The sequence below is a fragment of the Panthera leo genome, chromosome F3 (genome assembly GCF_018350215.1).
Source record: "Panthera leo isolate Ple1 chromosome F3, P.leo_Ple1_pat1.1, whole genome shotgun sequence".
Lineage (NCBI taxonomy): Eukaryota > Metazoa > Chordata > Mammalia > Carnivora > Felidae > Panthera > Panthera leo.
The window spans coordinates 33,252,863-33,271,801 of record NC_056696.1 but is presented as its reverse complement, the minus strand read 5'-3'; the positions used below and the strand labels follow the sequence as shown (position 1 = coordinate 33,271,801).

General features: G+C 38.2%; 1 protein-coding gene across 4 annotated transcripts in view; it reads left to right on the top strand.

The window, feature by feature from the left end:
• SYT14 (synaptotagmin 14) overlaps positions 1-18,939 on the top strand; it is a 220,733-nt gene that overhangs the window by 74,461 nt on the left and 127,333 nt on the right. For all 4 annotated transcript variants that reach the window (XM_042925886.1, XM_042925887.1, XM_042925888.1 and 1 more), the window contains one exon: positions 146-361. In XM_042925886.1, coding sequence (XP_042781820.1) covers positions 146-361 — 216 coding nt within the window. The remainder of the gene's footprint in view (positions 1-145; positions 362-18,939) is intronic.

The following is an 18,939-nucleotide window of genomic DNA, read 5'->3' as shown; positions in this document are numbered from 1 at the left end:
TTGTGTATGTATATGTATATTCGTGTGTATATGGATATATGTGACATAACATCTGTGCATATATGTGTGTGTGTGTGCATATATCAAATTCATAATACTTTATGGTATTAAAATTTTGATTTGCTCTCCCTGTCACTCCAAATAGATAATTCCTACATGGACAAAGATGAGCACGGTTCATCCTCTGAAAGTGAAGACGAAGCGCTGGGTAAATACCATGAGGCCTTGTCCAGAACACACAATTCCAGACTTCCGTTGGCAGATTCGAGACAAAAGAACTACGCTTGGGAAACAAGACAGAAGTACAGTCCTCTGTCTGCGGAGTATGACGGCTACAGTAGTGAGGCATCGATAGATGAAGGTAAGATAGGTTGCGTCTTTTATTTATTTATTTTTTTTGGATCATACACTGTGGTATTGGATTATTTGTGCCTAAAATTCTAGGCGTCTGTGGCTGCACGATAAACAAGAGATGGCTCACAGAGTCACGTTTCCGTGAACGTAATCTATTGAAATCCAGATCTCTGGACCGAAGCCAAAACCCACAACACCTAAAAGCAAAACGCCAAGTAATTTAAAGACCGTAGTAATTCTGTCTCTCTTTTCCCAATGCAAGCGTGAGGTAGAAGATGCGAATCTGCTTTGTGTCACGTGGAATCAGTCCCCAGATACCTGTTAGAGGAACTGATGGAGTCTAAGGATCTCCTAGTGCTGGACATGATCCTGGAGTGTAAATCATGCTCTTTCATTGAGTATGGCACCTAAACAGGAGCCAGATGCTCGTGGCACACAGCAGAAGCGGTGATCTGTTCTGTGCAGGGGGAAAAAGTGTCTGAGATGGATTTATTGAGAGCTGGTACTGTGCTATACTTTGCTTAAGGGCAGCTTAAGGGATTTTCGAGGATTATTTTATCTCTAATTGATTTTTGTCTCATGTACTGGCATTGACTTAAAATTCAACCTATGTAGGACATACACGTCCACTCTAACACGCTTTTACATCTTTCTATAAGGGAAATAAAAGAGGTCTTGCCATTAATTGAAGCATGTTTATTTTCACATTTTAGGTGGGTTGCTCACATGCTTCATACAATGTATGACTACTCCTAGTAATTTTATCTTTATACCCAGATATGAGGAAAAGAACAATATAGCTTAGACAGCATTTTTATTATTATATCAGACACAAACTATCTTTAATTTTATAGCTGTGCTTTGTGTTTAAGAGCCTATTATTCTGATTAAAGTCTTACCCCAGCGCATAGAGTTGTCAAAGGACCTAAAGCATCTTTAAAAAAAGTAACATTGGGGGGCGCCTGGGTGGCACAGTCGGTTAAGCGTCTGACTTCAGCCAGGTCACGATCTTGCGGTCCGTGAGTTCGAGCCCCGCGTCGGGCTCTGGGCTGATGGCTCGGAGCCTGGAGCCTGTTTCCGATTCTGTGTCTCCCTCTCTCTCTGCCCCTCCCCCGTTCATGCTCTGTCTCTCTCTGTCCCAAAAATAAATAAAAAACGTTGAAAAAAATTAAAAAAAAAAAAAGTAACATTGGCTTAATGCTAATTGATGATTGATGTGCCTTCTTTTTATTTCTACTAGTATACAATTTATAGTAAGAAATCAATCAAATGCTGAGTGATTACTATACAGAAAACTCATTATGAGATGCTAGGAAAGAAATTAAAATATTAGATTCTACCCTCAAAAATACCTTTCCTAGTACTAGAGAAAATAAAACATGTGATTACATGGGGCGCCTGGGTGGCTCAGTCAGTTAAGCATCCAGTTCTTGATTTCGGCCCTGGTCATGATCTCATGGTGTGTGAGATTGAGCCCACATTGGGCTCTGTGGTGACAGTACCGATCCTGCTTTGGATTCTCTCTCTCTCTCTCTCTCTCTCTCTCACTCACTCACTCACTCTGCCCTGCCCCCGTTCTCTCTCTCTCTCTCTCTCAAAATAAATAAATTATCTTAAAAAAAACAACAACAACACGTGCTTACAAAGATAACTGAGTAATGCAAAGCAGTAAAGCCAGTCCCTAACATATGTACACCCTTATACCCAATCACATGCATAGTAGAACCGAAAGAGAATGGGATTTGAACCTGATCCTTGTTCACATTCTGTGACTTAACATACTAGCTACAGACTTGGGGCAGTATAGTTAATTGTTTTTAGGTTTGTTCCATTGTCTCTAAACTGTGGATTATACCTTTCTGATAGGGTTGTCATGAACATTAAATGGTATGTGTGGTACTTCTTGGCACAGTTCTGGCCTCTGTGGGTAAGTGACCAATAAATGGTCATTGTAGCTGAGGGCAGTGAAAACAGTAGTGGGGATGAGGGTGAGCAGTCATGAAGGAGCCCTGCATCTGTCGTCTATGACCCTGAACACTTACCTTTCTGCAGCTTCAGTTTAGGATTTTTATTTTTTCCTCCTCACTGCTTCTACCCCCTCACTCCCTACAGTTCTCTGCTGTCTTGATTGCTTCTGTCCTATAGTCCTGTTAGCCTCAAATGGCTCTATAGTCTGGGGGAAAAGCAGTGAGAAGAGAGGGCATAACCTCAGTGGCTCTTCTGTTCTTGCCCTAACCTCTAGAACTGGCACAAAGGTCCTGGAGTCACCTTCACATTTCATTTTATCCATATATTTAGGAGCCATCTCACTTTTCTACCATTTCTACTCTAAATTAGTTGATAAAATACCCAGGGTGGATTGATTTTAGACATTCCAAATTTAGATTTATTTATTTCAGAAACATTTGTTGAAAACTTTTTGTGTGCCATACTAGATACCATGGACATAAAGATGAATAAAATATGCTTGTTTCAAAGAGCCCACAGACTAGAGGAGGAAGATCATTGGCCATATGTGTAATATAGTGTGATAAGAGGTCTATTACTTTAATGAAGAAGGTGCTATAGATGGGAGGTGGGGATATGGGGAAATCTAATGTAACTTCGCAGAATAGATGACCTAGACTTGTGTAAGAACTGTTTCCAAAACCATGGAATTGTGATTGCATGAAAGCAGAAGACAGTGTATTTTAGTGTCTTTAACTTAATCTGTGTTTGGAGAATGGGCAGATAATACGATCGCATGCCATGCTTGGGAGTTTATTGTTTTATAGGAAATCTAGAGTCCAGGGAGATTTTTAAGCTGAACGGTGTGGCACTTTTAGATCAATGTATTTAAGAAAGATTATTTAATTATTGTAACAAAACAAATTGGAGGTCGGACTACTGAGGTAGAAAGGACTAGTTAAGTAAATAGTGATGAGGGGCACCTGAGTGGCTCAGTGGGTTAAGTGTCTGACTTTGGCTTAGGTCATGATCTTATGGTCCATGAGTTCGAGCCCCCCGTCAGGCTCTGTGCTGACAGCTCAGAGCCTGAACCTGCTTTGGATTCTGTGTCTCCCTCTCTCTCTGCCCCTCCCTGCTCACACTGTGTGTGTGTCTCTCTCTCAAAAATAAACAAACAAACAATAAATAGATAGTGATGAGATCTTTATTGGCAATGAGTTTGGGGACAAAGTTCATAGATTTAAGGATGATCTCAATAAATCTTGAATGATTGAATGTGTGCAGTGAGTGAAGAATCAAGATTTTTAAAGTTAGTTTAGAGAGTATTAGAGAAGTAAGTTTGTGTGGAAGGAGGTAATTTAGTTTCCATCATGCTGAATCTGAAGTGCCTGGAATATCCCAGTGGAGATGGGTACCCTTATTGTTAAAATGCTGTCGTGGGGATTTAGGATGGAGAGATGACCAAGTGATAAAGTAAGAAAGCAATAGATTAGGGGAATAGCTTTGTATTATAGATTATTACTTATTAAAAAGTCAAAAATTGCTTTGAGCCCAAGGTAGAATCAGTGGAGTAGGGGAAGAAAGGTAAATTTTACTGGTATGGGAGATTTCAGAGCTCAAGATCTTAGGTAAAAGCAATTTTAAGTGATAGTAAATTCTGAACATGCCCACACACAAAGATGCAGAAGTGCATATAAAATTCCAGAAAGTTTTAAGGAATGGAGTAAAATATCTGTTGGGAAGGTGTGAGAGTTCTTTAGATAAATGGCATTTGGGTTTAACTTTGAAGAATGGGTGTAAAGTTGGTGAAAAGATGAGGTATTTTAGATAGGGGGAACTTCATAAACCCCAAAGTATGGAGTAAAGTCCACTTGGCTCCAACATGGATTGATGGATGGATGGATGGATGGACGGATGGATAAATGGATAGATAGATAGATAGATAGATAGATAGATAGATAGATAGATAGGAGTAGGAAACAATATGGAAAGAAAGGTGAAATCTATAGCCTGGAGTGCTTCCCAGCCTAAAGTTACTATTTGTTAGCCAGTGAGAACTCACTGAAAGTTTTTCATCAAAGAACCCGTGAAATGGAATGTGCCTTAGATTAGCAACAGGAAGACTAGAAAAAGACACCAATTATGGAGGTCTTTGGAGTAGTCTATGTGGAAAATGGTAAAAATCTGAATTACAGTAGAGGTCATAGAAATACAAGAGGATAGGAGAGACATAGAGGTAGAATTGATCAGATTTAGGAGCTGAATATATTTGGAACAAATATGACACTGGTTGCCAGCATTGTGACTAGGAGAATGATGAAGTCCTTAATAGTTAGAGGTGGGACATAAAAGTTGTTTTATATGTATATACATAATATATGTGTAATTATATACGTTACATATAACATATATAATGAAACAAGGGTATTTAAGCCGTTGGAAATGACCATGGAGCTTGAAATCAGGAATGAGGTTAGGGAGAGAGAGATGTTTTCAGATGATACATACTAAGAAAATAGAAACCATGGGAATGGATTTAATTGTTGAGGGAGAATATATGGAGAGAAAAGATCAGGGAATCATTTTCTTTCATTAGCAGAATTAAGGATGTCACTTAAATAGAGAAGGGAAAGTAAAGGCAATAAAATGGAGAATCAGGAGAATGTTGTCTGGAGAGTTTTGAATGCTGTACATAGACTGGGGAGGATAAGAATTCATGCAACCTCCTTTATCCAATAGCAAGTGATCAGTAACATTCAATTAAAGTTTTAGTTGCTTAGAATAGTTAAGTTAGATTGAATCTTGTTAAGGAGAGAATAACTGGTCAGAAAGTATACGTTTGCTGCCTGCACTCTCTTACACCTACTCTCTCCTTTTCAACTTGTGGAATTGAGGAAGAGAGGTAGTTGAAGGGGATTATAACCAGTGTTCCCCTTCTCCCTCCAGCCCAACAATGGAAACCCTCCTCTGGCATATATTTGGGAAGGAGAGGGATTTGGTTCAGATACACCTTTGAGTCTCCACCAGGTGGTGGTTCCTCTGCGTAGCTGACTCAGCAGAAGTACTGCTCACTTCATGGCTGCTCACCGAAGAGGACTGCTGAGTATAGTACTCTTGGTGGGATTTGAGGGATGGATGCTTTCCTTTATTGCTCTGATCTTTCATTCTGCATATTATTCTGGAAGTTTCTATGGATCAAAATTAACTGATGTGTAGGTTGAGGTAACTAAAAGGAATTCCAGGGTAGGAGGAAACATATTCTTAAATGTACATTTTTTACATAACATACTATTACCTCATTAGTGCTGGTAAGAAACCATTAGTCCATTTCTCAACACTGACGACTTCTCATAGAGAAGCTTTGGAACAGCCAGTACTGGAAGTATGTGTAAGATTAGAGAGGGTCAAGGGGGGCCTGGGTAGGACTAGGAGAAAACAGTGCAGAATTTTCTGAGCAGATACTTCAGGACTACCATATTGAGCGCCTGTGTACCTGACACTCTTAGTCTCTGTATACACCATACTATTAATCTTCACTGCAAATAGTTGTGGTAGATAGATTATCCCCATTTTACAAAAGCGAGAAGAGATTTTAGTAATTTTTAACCTAAGGCCACATGGTAAGTTACAAAAACTATACTTATCAGGTCCACTGCAAAATGAATGTTGTTTTAGCTTCTGTTAGGTCATCCCTGCTACTGCAGTATCCGACTACAGTCTCTTTCATACATGATTAACCTCTTCAGCTGAGTCCTTTAAAACATAAACTGATATTCTAGAAAAAGTAAGAATGTGATGGTGTATTTGTTATGTTTTCTCCTCTAGGTGGCCATATTAATCTTCCATTTTTTTCAACTACAATAGGGAATGATATCTGTAAGACATTTTTCCAGGAAAAAATAATATCGTTTCCTTTGTTTATAATTTTAATTTTATTTTTACTGTGTTCTTAAAATTTAAGGCATTTTCTGATAATCCTGTTTTATCCTTAAAAGGTTTCAGAGTTAAATAATAGGTTGGGGATATCTTATTTAAGAGTTGGTAAGATAGACCAACCTCTGAAATCCCATTCATGCTAATTAGTACTTTCCATTTATATATTAGATAGGAGAAGCCTATTAAAGATGATTTTATATGAAGATAATTTAATGTAAAATTATTAGAATGTCTGTTATTTATAGTTTTTCATTCTTAGTTCACCATAGAGATTACCAGCCTATATTTCTATATCATGGCATAGCTCTGTGACTAAAATCATATGTTGTTATTTTGGGTGAGTTCATTGAAAATGCTATGTAAAATAATTTCTAGCACCACTTATTTCTTAGGGTATATAACCCATATATATACATACATCTGTCATTCTTTTTCTTACAGCTGCTTCACAAGTTTCACGCTATTAATTTTGATGTTATCTCAAAATTAGGGGCATTAAAACATATTGAATTTGTTCATCTTATTTAAATGTTACTTTTAAAATAATTTAATACTTAAGAATAATAAATTATTTATACTTTAAGTCCATTTTAGCTGCTTTATAAATATTATTCTGTTAATTTTCACAATATCTTTGTGAAGAAGGCAAGAACAAAAAAATTCTGTCTGTATTTCCAGATGCCTTTGTCACAAAAATGTTTAATGTCTTGAAACAGTGAAAGTTATATATATTACATGGATTGCTTAGATCTTTGATGAACTTTTTGTTTGATTTCAAGTTTTTATTTATGCTCATTTTTCCTCTGAAGAATTGTGTGTGTGTAGCTTTAAACATGGCCAATTTGAAGAGAAATTGATCTTAAAGACTTCCTCTGCATCCTTGTGTTTTGGAGATCTTTTTACATTTGCAGTAGCATAGAATTCTTTTATAGGGCTACTTTTGCAGGCTGCCTGTGACCTACGATGAGATGTCTTTGTACAGTTTAGATAAAGGTACAGCCTGCTATGTGGGGGAGTTAGAAAAAGGTATCATCTGTGAGTAGGGACTACATCATGATCAGATAGCACCTATTGAAGAAGAAAAAGGCATCCCTTCCTCCAATTATAAGATTTGGCAAACCCAATACAAGCTGTATTTCAGCACCCCCGTCCATTAGGTAACTTTTTGCAGTGCACAGACTGTACAACCATACACAGGGCCCTGAGCACCTGTGTTTGTACATTTCCAATCTTTTTCTTTTAATATGAAATTTATTGTCAAATTGGTTTCTATACAACATCCAGTGCTCCTCCCAACAGGTGCCCTCCTCAATGCCCATCACCCACCCTCCCCTCCTTCCCACTCCCCATCAACCCTCAGTTTATTCTCAGTTTCTTAAGAGTCTCTTATGGTTTGGCTCTCTCCCTCTCTTTTTTTTTTTCCTTCCTCTCCCCCATGGTCTTCTGTTACGTTTCTCAGGATTTCGCGTCTTAAAATAAATTGTTGAAGTTTCTGTGTTTTCCATGGTGAATCTATATTGATCCTTCACATTTCTTTTTCTTTTTCTTTGTCTGAGATACTTGTCTGGTAGTAGCTAGCAAGAATGATAGAAATTAAATGGTAGTCATTAAAGATATCCTTGATTGATTACAAAACTGAAACCCAGAGACATGTGATTTTACTAAGATCATAAAATTCGCTAATGGCAAAACTGAAGCTGTAAGCATCTGTAACCAGAGAATAGGTTAATGCTTTTATTTTTTTTAATTAAAAATTTTTTATATGTTTATTTATTTTTGAGAGAGAGGGAGAGAGTGCACAAGCGGGGAATGGACAGAGAGAGACACACACACACACACAATTTGAAGCAGACTCCAGGCTCTGAGCTGTCAGCACAGAGCCTGACGTGGGGTTCAGACCCACGAACTGTGAGATCATGACCTGAGCTGAAGTCAGACCATCAACCAGCTGAGCTACCCAGGCGCCCCGACAGGTCAATGCTTTTAAAAAGAATTATTCAGACAAAAAATGACAATAACAAAAAAGAGAAATAGACTCATACATATAAAGAACAAACTAGTGGTTATCGGAGGGGAGGTGGGTAGGGGGATGGATGAAATAGATGAAGGGGATTAAGAAGCACAGATTTCCAGTTATAAATAAGTCACAGGGATGAAAAGTACAGCATAGGGAATATAGTCAATAAATATTGTAATAACTCTGTGTGGTGACACATGGTAACCACACTTACGGTGGTAAACATTTCGTAGTGAATATAATTGCTCAATCACTATATTGTACACTTGAAACAATATAAAATTATGCATCAACTATACTTCAACTAAAAATAGATTTTTTAAAAAGGACTGTTCAGTAACCAAGTAAATAGATAAGAGATGCACTATAAATTAAATACAGGCTGTGTCCCTTGCTAGGGGTTGAGTTATGTCTGCTAAGTAGAGGAATAATGCTAATAACAGTCTTGCATTTATGTAGACTTGACACTTTTATCTACAGGTTTCTGTTAGCAAAGTCTATAGGAAGTCAGTCTCAAGTACAGTTAGGGAGCATGACATAGAGTCACAAATGGACTGATAATAATCTTATTACCTGAGGGCAGCAGTGGGCGGTTTAAACTGACTGGAGTATCTGTATTCGCTGTACATTCAAGCTTACCAATGAAGCAGATCTCATAGGAAACTATCCCTAATGAGGGAGGTGCAATTCTATTTGTCCTCCGGCATGTGAGATACTGTCCTTAAGGAGGTTTAATAGAAACTTGAAGCTACTTCTAAAAACTGTGCCTAACATGCTATCAGGTCTACCGCCTAAGGACAACCATCACTGCTTTAGAGCGGGATGGAGTTCGGGAGGACAGTACAGTGCATAGGCCTTAGGACGAAGGAGCCCACAAGCCAGAGGGATGTTGATTAAATGTGGCTATTGTTACATTTATTTTTACTGTCCTTCAGACACTGCTAAAGTCTTTGTGTGAAACATTTCATTTTATCCTCACAGAATTTTTTCATTTTATTAATATTAAACAATTTTTTTAGGGGCGCCTGGATGTCTCAGTCGGTTGAGCGTCCGACTTCGGCTCAGGTCATGATCTCACAGTCGGAGTTCGAGCCATGCGTCGGGCTCTGTGCTGACAGCTCAGAGCCTGGAGCCTGCTTCTGCTTCTGTGTCTCCCTCTCTCTCTGCCCCTCCCCTGCTCATGCTCTGTCTCTCTCTGTCTCAAAAATAAATAAAAACATAAAAAATTTTTTTTTTTAATTTTTTAATGTGTATTTTGGGGGGGAGGGGCAGAAAGAGAAAGAGAGACAGAGCTCTCTACACTGACAGCAGAGAGCCTGATGCACCTGATGTGGGGCTCGAACTCATGAACTATGAGATCATGACCTGGGCTGAAGTCAGATGCTTAACTGACTGAGCCACCCAGGTGCCCCTCATTTTATTTATTTGTCTGATTATTTAACTAGTATCCCAGTTTTAGAAAAACAGTAGCTTAGAGAGGTCCATTAGGATGCCCAAGTTTACGGTTTACAGCTACTTTAACAGTTGGGGTGCAAATACACCTTCATTTGATTCCCGTGCCCAGGTGTTTGACCAGTATAATATACCATGTCAGGTACTCTCCTACCTAGTACCAGGATAAAGAAACTATTTTTTTCTCCAAAGAAATGATGTCTCATTGTTCTCAGAGAATTTTGTGAAGACGTTGCTTCTAGGAAAAGAACCATACAACTGGGAAGGATCCAGGGTTTTGGTCTTGGACCCAGAAATGAAGCACTTACTATGCCTGTTGTATTTAACAAAATACTTGGGCAGACCTTCTGCAAGCTGTACAGAGCAGTAAGGGCCTAGAGTTTATGTGCAAAGTTCTTATCCTCAAAACCCAGTACGGAAAGATTGGGAGGGGGGGGTGGGAAATAAGTGACTTGTCGCTTTACCTTTAGCCTTACTCTAAGAAGGCCAGCAGGGGTTCAGATACTACAGAACTTTTCCATGGTGGACTCTTGTTAGAATTCGCTTAGATAAGAGGAAAGATTTTAGGAGTTGGTTCCCATGGGAAGTATTCCATGTAGGATACAGGAACCTAGAACTAGCACCCTGTCACCTTGAGATAAGAGCAAAAGCTTTCATGTCTTGGCAGAAATCTTAACTGTAGGAGCGCCTGGGTGGCTCAGTCAGTTGAGCATCCAACTCTTTTTTTTTTTTTAATATGAAATTTGTTGTCAGATTGGTTTCCATACAACTCCCAGTGCTCATCCCAACAGGTGCCATTCTCAGTGCCCATCACCCACTTTCCCCTCCCTCTCACCTCCCATCAACCCTCAGTTTATTCTCAGTTTTTAAGAGTCTCTTATGGTTTGCCTCCCTCCCTCTCTTCTTTTTTTTCCTTCCCCTCCCCCATAGTCTTCTGTTAAGTTTCTCAGGATCCACATGAGAGTGAAAACATATGGTATCTGCCTTTCTCTGTATGACTTATTTCACTTAGCATCACACTCTCCAGTTCCATCCACGTTGGTACAAAAGGCCATATTTCATTCTTTCTCATTGCCAAGTAGTATTCCATTATGTATATAAGGCACAATTTCTTTATCCATTCATCAGTTGATGGACATTTAGGCTCTTTCCATAATTTGGCTATTGTTGAAAGTGCTGCTATAAACATTGGGGTACATCCAACTCTTGATTTCAGCTCAGGTCATGATCTCACAGTTTGTGGGTTCAAGCCCCCTTTGAGCCCCATGCAGAGCCTGCTTGGGAATCTCTGTCCCCCTCTCTCTCTGCCCCTCCCATGCTCGTGCTCTATCTCTTTCTCTCAAAATAAATAAATAAACATTAAAAAAAAATCTTAACTGTAGACGTTTGCTTTAAAGTATATTATAGGAGATTTAAGAAGCCCCATCTAATATTTTAAGTCTTTGTATCAGTCTCAGCAGTAATTAAGGATACCACCATCAGTATGATACTCAAGTATAGTTCAGTGTTGTAAATATGGGCTGTAGTAGGCATAAACTAGTCAACCAACAAAAAGCTACACCTTACCTTGTGATGGACTGGTAGGAACATCGACAGTAAATACACAGAAGTTAATGGCATTCACTCATGTTCAACTCAGAATCAACCACCATTCATACTTTAGTATTTTTTTTTCCCAGAATTTTTTATGGCTGCAACTTAAAACAGTGTATATAGTAATAAATGAATACATGTTCCTTCAAAAGTTTAACCTGTTAGATAGTTAAATGTTTCCTTATCTTGTCCCCTTCCCCCTTCCCAGAGGGAAGCGTTATTATAAATTTGGCATATATCCTTCCACTCTTTGTTTTAATGCTTTACAAACACACAAGCTGCTCACAGAATACTTTTGTGTGTTTTTGAACTTACATAAATGGTTTTATCATGAACTCATTGAAGATATAATGTTCCTCTTTTCTTGGGAAGAAGGAGTAAAGTAGACAGTAAATGAAAGGAAGTCAAGAAATATCAATTAACAGAATAGGCTGAATAAAATTAAAATCTTCATTAGTTTCTCAACTTCTTAAGACTAGGGACTGAGTCTTCTGCCCCTTTCCTACTATCCCCTCTTGCCTAACATAATCTGATTAAATCCATTAACTAATTTTTTGGGGTGAATTTATATCTTAGATGATTGTTTTAAATTAATCTGTAGTTTGTGGACCAGTAGGCAGATTCTTTCCTGTTAGAAGTTTCTAAATTAACACTGTTGTCTTAAAAAATTGGAAAGGAAAATGTAATCAGAGTGTTAAAACATGAAATCATAATTATTTAACTTGGGAAATGCCTTATTTTTAAGTTTATTTACTTATTTTTTGAGAGAAAGAGAGAATGAGCAGGCAAGGGGCAGTGAGAAAGATGGACAGAGGATCTGAAACAGGCTCTGTGCTGACAGCAGAGATCCCGATATGGGGCTCAAACTCACAAGCTGGGAGATCATGACCTGAGCTGAAGTCGGACACTCAACCGACTAAGCCACCCGGGCTCCCCATAATTGCTTATTTATGATGCTAATTCCTCATATATCCTTCTTTCACATTTTTTTATAAGTGATACTGATTCTGTACTGCTCAGTAAAAAAAATTATCACTGAGAAAGAGAATATAAATACTTACAAATGAATACCGGAACTGAAGAATGTATTGATGCTGTTGGTTTCTTATTAAAAGCTTTATTGTGAAGATGATCATTAGAAATTGATAAATTTCTCTGTACTTCTTTTCAACTTTTTTCTTCCATGTTTCCCACTCTGCATGTGGTATATGATACAGACTTAATTGTTTGTACTAAGTTTATTTTTACATATTCTCTAAATGTTTTCAAAACACTCCTGAAATTTTAACACTTTTTTTTTTAAAGGAGTTTGCCTTGAAACTGAACCTCAGTTTGGGGTGATATCACTCAAATACTTTTCCTTTCCAGTTTCTGCCATAACACAAGGTAGAATAAGAGTTAAGAAAGGGAAAAAAAGGAGACAGTTATGACCATGAAAGCATGAACTAAGTTGTTTACCTGATAGTATCAGAAGAACATACCCTGTCTGCCCCATGTTTGGACAGATGTGAATCACAGTTTGAGTTTTGAGAAGCAAAAGGAAAAGAGGCCTGAATGGAGGTAAACTTTCATTGGCCAATGGGGGGAGACGGTGAAGGTTAAATTAGAGATACAGTGACACAAGTTCTGCATCATGGCATGTAGGTACTCTTCCTGCTTCATTCTTCTTGAATAATTACTGAGCTGTGTCAAAGAGGTAAGTAACAACCTAATTAACAGCTTTTGAAAAAATGAAATTGAGGTTCTATTTTAATTTTATTATTTATTTAATGTTTATTTTATTTTTAAGAGAGAGAGACAGAGCGTGAGCGGGGGAGGGACAGACAGAGTGGGAGACACAGAATCTGAAGCAGGCTCCAGGCTCCGAGCTGTCAGCACAGAGCCCAACACTGGGCGCAAACTTAAGAACCAGGAGATCATGACCTGAACCGAAGTCAGACGCTTATCTGACTGAGCCACCCAGGCACCCCTGTACTTTAATTTTAAAATTCTGAAAAATCTTTCATCTAAGCAGTCTTGGTGTGGGGCTCTCATTTTGAGATTTCCTGCCTATGAGAAAAAAATTACTTTAAAATCTCTGATGAATGAGTCAAAAATTACCTTTGGTAGTGAGAGGTTTTTTGATGCCTTGGCATATATCTCTTTGCTTTTGCTTGATGTGTACTCATAAAGATTAATGTTTTCTTAGAAATTTTGGTTATATTTAAGTCTTTGAGGTATTCAACAATACCATCAACTAAAACTAATCCTAGTTATTTAAGGTCTAGATAGTTATGAAGTCTTTTGCCTTTTACAGTTTACACAATCTTTTACTCATTGTGCCTTGTTTTAGTAGTTAAGGGAAAAACATATTAAGGGATTTTGGTCAGTGGTAACTTGGGAAATGCCTGTAAGTATAAATTTAATTAAGTACCAGCAATCTAGAGGAAAATATTTATAAACTTTTATAATCTTTTAAAAAATTTCATAATGAATAGCGTTTTTAAGATGATGGATTAAAATATTTTTGAAGTTTGAAAATCTATATACTTACTACATTGATAACAGGTTAATTACTGTTCCATAAATAACATTAGCTGTAATGTAATGAATGATTATATAGTAGACGCTACTGTAGGCACTTTAACATAAATTAATTCTTTTAATCTTCACAGTTACCCTAAGACACAGGTTTTTTTGGTGTCCATATTTTCCAAACAGGACACTGAAGTACCATAGGGGTAAGTAGCTTGTGAAGGGTTACATAGCAGGTGTATGAGAGAGCCAGGGTTCAGGTCCAAGTCATCTGCCCTCAGAGCTAACGCCCTGAAGCTCGCCACTGCAATACCTTGGATAATGTCTTGTGAGAAAATCTGTCTTTTTATGTAAGTTTTACACCTAAATAAATTCTTTATTGCTGTTTTTAATGTGTATAATACATCTTCATTATAGGAAAGCCAGAAATTACAGATGACAAAAAGAATAATTACTCATATTCTCATCATGGGAATACAATTGCTTCTATTTTTGTATCCTTTCATAGACATTTTTATTTGCATATATGTTTTTAAATCAAAATGGTTTTCTTACATAGTGTTGTAATCTGTTTTTGCTCCACTAAAAAATATAGCTTTTTTGCCAACGTGTATGCTTCTACAACATCACATAGACAAATTACACAACATATTATTACATGGTGTACCATATATATTTAGCAATTTTTCGTTGCTGATATTTAGTCTGTTTCTCATTTTTCCTATGGATAAGATTGTTCTTAATAATTTCTTAAAACGACTTCTTTTCTACCACATTCTCTGGCATTTTCTGTTTCTGCTTCAAAATTCTGACTTGACTCTCACTGGTCAAAGGAGCTCTTTTCATTCTGTGCTTATGTTTTTAATAAAAGGCCTGGATGTGATTTGTGCATGTTTTTGTTTTGTATTATGCTATAAATAACTCAGGGTGCTGTACATTTGTGAGGGCATTATATGGACTCAGGTGATATGAAAGTACTTAACTGGTATGAAAATATAAACTAATATATGAATCAAGAGTAAATAATTTGAATATATTTATTTGTTATCTAGCTAAATTAAAATTGATTTATTATAAAACTAGTTACCAAAGGGTATAAGTTGTAGGAAAAACTATCAAATTATTGTAGTGATTTCAAAATCATTTCATTATTTTTAGAAGTTGTTGCTGTGATCTTTTGTTTGCTGCTACTGCCAGCTAAATGATGGGCTTTTCCGAACCATGATTTGACATTGGGAGCTATTTCAAACTCGTCCAGTTATTTTTCCCTTCAATTTGCAGTCACTAGTTGACTTGTAGTGACAATAACTAGAGTCTTTCTCAAGTAGTGATGATACTGTTTATGGTACAGAATCCTTTATCAGCCTCTGCTCAACTGAACAATTACATGAAGATGTTTCCTAACCTGCCATACTGACAGGTGTTTTTATATATTCACTATCTCTAGTAACATCAAATGCAAACAGATAATTGATTGGAATTTCATATTTAATAAGGTTAGACATAATCCTTCAGGATAGAGGAAAGAGAAGGGGAAAAAAGTGGTGAACCCTCGACTCTAGGTTTGAATCCTGACTCTCTGTGCTATTTTTATTTATATAACAGTGCCGTTCACTGAACAAACAATAGGTAAGGTTAACTCTCATTTTTATTGGTAAAGTCAATAAAATTGATTATGCTGGTGTTAGCTGGACATTCAGTGAGTTGGTGAAACCCAGCAGAGTATTAAAAAGGGGTTCTCTATCCAGGGCATCTTCCCAGTCTTAAGTCACGAGGCTTCCTTGATCTCCATGCTGTTACTGGAGTGCTTGCTGTATGGCACTAGGACAGTGCCTGTGGTGACTTCCATTACCACCCGCTCCTCTGTGGTCCTTCGATCTTTCAGAGCCAGTTGTACAGAGGCTCCGGTCACTATAAGGAGCAACACGGGAGCATGTGAACAGGCAACGTGTAGCTACAACCTGAGTAGACCAAATGGACATTGAGCACTTGTCTGTTGGGCTGCCAGTGCCAAGGCTGTCTCCTTCTGTGGCATCTGTGGGCATATGTGAGGATAGCGCCTGGAAGATGCTAGGCCGGCCTTTACCCAGCGCTCCACAAGGAGCCAGATAGGAGGCCTTCAGTCAGTCCTTACCTGGGGTAGGACTGTGGCGGCTCCTTGCTTAGGCACCAGCCAGCCTCAGAGAAGATTCTCAATGAGGAAACTAAGACTATACTGAAGCTCTGTGGCTGAGTGTCAGCCCTGAGCTGGTCACTGCTTATGGTTTGATAATTAGTGAAATAGGTGAAGCCCTGTAATTTGCCAGAAAATTAATTCCTAGGGGAAGAGTGTGTGTATGTGTGTATGGGAGGGGGGTGTATACAATAGATCAGTACTTAATATTTACTCTTCTGTTGAGAGATGTCCAGCATATATTAAGTAAAAAAAAAAAAAAAAAAAAAAAGCAAGGTGCAGAAAATTTTGCATACTATATTATTTTTTATCTAAGAAAGGGGAAATATGTTTGTATTTGCTTATATTTAAAAACAATGGAAGGGAAAACCAGAACTTTTATAAATTTTTTTTTTTTTCAACGTTTTTTATTTATTTTTGGGACAGAGAGAGACAGAGCATGAACGGGGGAGGGGCAGAGAGAGAGGGAGACACAGAATCGGAAACAGGCTCCAGGCTCCGAGCCATCGGCCCAGAGCCTGACGCGGGGCTCGAACTCACGGACCGCGAGATCGTGACCTGGCTGAAGTCGGACGCTTAACCGACTGCGCCACCCAGGCGCCCCAAACCAGAACTTTTAAAACTCGTTATCTGTAAGGGAAGGATGGAAGCAACTTTTCTGACAGACCTTATTTTACATAATTATAAGGAAATTAAATTTGGAAACATACTCCCTAAAAACCAAAAGCACGGTGAAATGGGAACCTAACCATACAAAGAGTGATGTTTGACTGTTTTTTTTCAAAAGTGGAAGTTGTGTTAACAGGAAGATGCTGGTACTGTAATCCAGGTGGCACATCATAGTTTTCTCGATTACAGGAGTAGTGTTGGGGATAGAAGTAGGGAGTTATGAGACATATTTTGGAAGGAGCATCAACAAATTTTGGGTTCAATGTGGGGGTAATAGAAAGTGAGAAATCTAGGATAGATTCTTAGAGCTTTGGTTGATCACTGAGGACAGTATGAGAAAAAGTAGGACAGGGGTGCCTGGGTGGCTCAGTCATTTAAGTGTCCAACTCTTGATTTTGGCTCAGGTCATGATCTCATGGTTCGTGAGTTCAAGCCCCGCATCGGGCTCTGTGCTGACAGTGTGGAGCCTGCTTGGGGCTCTCTCCCCGCCTCTCTGCCCCTCCCCCACTCATGCTCCCTCACTCTCTCTCTCTCCCTCTCTCTGTCTCTCAAAAATAAATAAACATTTTTTTTAAAAAAAAGGAATAGGGCAGGAATAAGGATTTTATGGACATATTGAGACAACTTTCAGATATCTACTTAAAATAACACGTTGATAGTTCACTGGATGAGTCTGATTACTTAGGGGAAAGGTCCAGGCTAGAAATATGAAATTGGGAATTATTATTGTATATAGATGGCATTTAAAACCAGGGACTCTATATTAGTAATACTTGTTTATTATTTTAATTATATTGCAATCAAATCTGCCTGGCAGACTGTTCCAGATTTTTTATTAGGATAATATTGACAAGGTAAATTTTAGGAATGTGGACATGTAGTATGTTTTGTTTTTGTTTTTGTTTTTATCTTAAACTCTTTTTTATTTCAGCTTCTTAGTTTAAAGCACTTCTCCCTTCTCTGGCAACTATTTCTTTTTTTTTTTTTTTTTTTAATTTCTTTTTAATGTTTATTTATTTTTGAGACAGAGAGAGACAGAGCATCAATGGGGGAGGGTCAGAGAGAGAGGGAGACACAGAATCTGAAGCAGGCTCCAGGCTCTGAGCTGTCAGCACAGAGCCTGACGCGGGGCTCGAACTCACTGACCGTGAGATCATGACCTGAACCGAAGTCGGACGCTTAACCGACTGAGCCACCCAGGCGCCCCGTCTGGCAACTATTTCTAATTTCTAAGCCTGGACGCCCAGCAGTTTTGTCTCTGTTTCAAGACCTTACCCTTGTTGCTGTGGGTTGGTTGATTCAATGTTTTAAAGAGGAGGTGCAGAAACTTCTACTTTTGGGTCCCTGGAGGGATCCTGGTTAATGCCTTTTATAAGGCTTAGTTTTTCAATTATTTCTAAGATCATATTACATATATCCCTGTTGTTTTTCTTTTCTTTTTTTTTTTAAGTTTATTTATTTTGAGAGGGAGGGACAGCACGAGTAGGGGAGGGGCACCGAGAGAGGCAGAGAGAGAATCCCAAGCAGGCTCTGCCCGGCCAGCCCACAGCCCAAAGTGTGGCTCAAACCCACAAAGCCATGAGATCATGTCCTGAGCCGAAACCAAGAGTTTTGACTGACTGAGCCTCCCAGGCACCCCATCCTTGTATTTTTATTATACATTTATTTTCTCTGGCTTATGGTAGCTCTGGTTAGTTCCTATTGCTAACTAATATAGAAATATTTGTAGCGCTCTTTGTTTTTTACTATATGAAGCTCTGTAATGAATTTAGATAATCTTTTTAGGCCCTTTATAAATTGCACCTGCATTTTTTTTCCCATTTAAGTCATTGCTAGCCTCTAGTCATTGTGTTGCTTGAAATAGTCCTTTAGTGAATCAAGTCCATGGGAATCTTCTGTTTCAGTGTTAAAATTTACCAGGGTGCTTCTTCTAACAAATATAGTAGATTTACTCTTTCTAGATCTAATTGTGTTGATGTTAAAGATATCTTGCTATCCAGATATGTTCATTCTAAGGAAGGATAAAAGTATCTTAAAAGTTTTCCCCTTACTTGGAATTTCCAGAAAGTGATTCTCTTTACTAATAGTACATCTTCTTACTGCATATTTTTAATTTTTTCTACGTATTTAGATTTTATTTTATTTAAAAAAATTTAATGTTTATTTATTTTTGAGAGAGAGAGAGGAGGGCAGAGGAGGAGTAGAGAGAGAGAGACAGACACAGAATCTGAGGCAGGCTCCAGGCTCTGAGCTGTCAGCACAGAGCCCAACGCGGGGCTCAAAC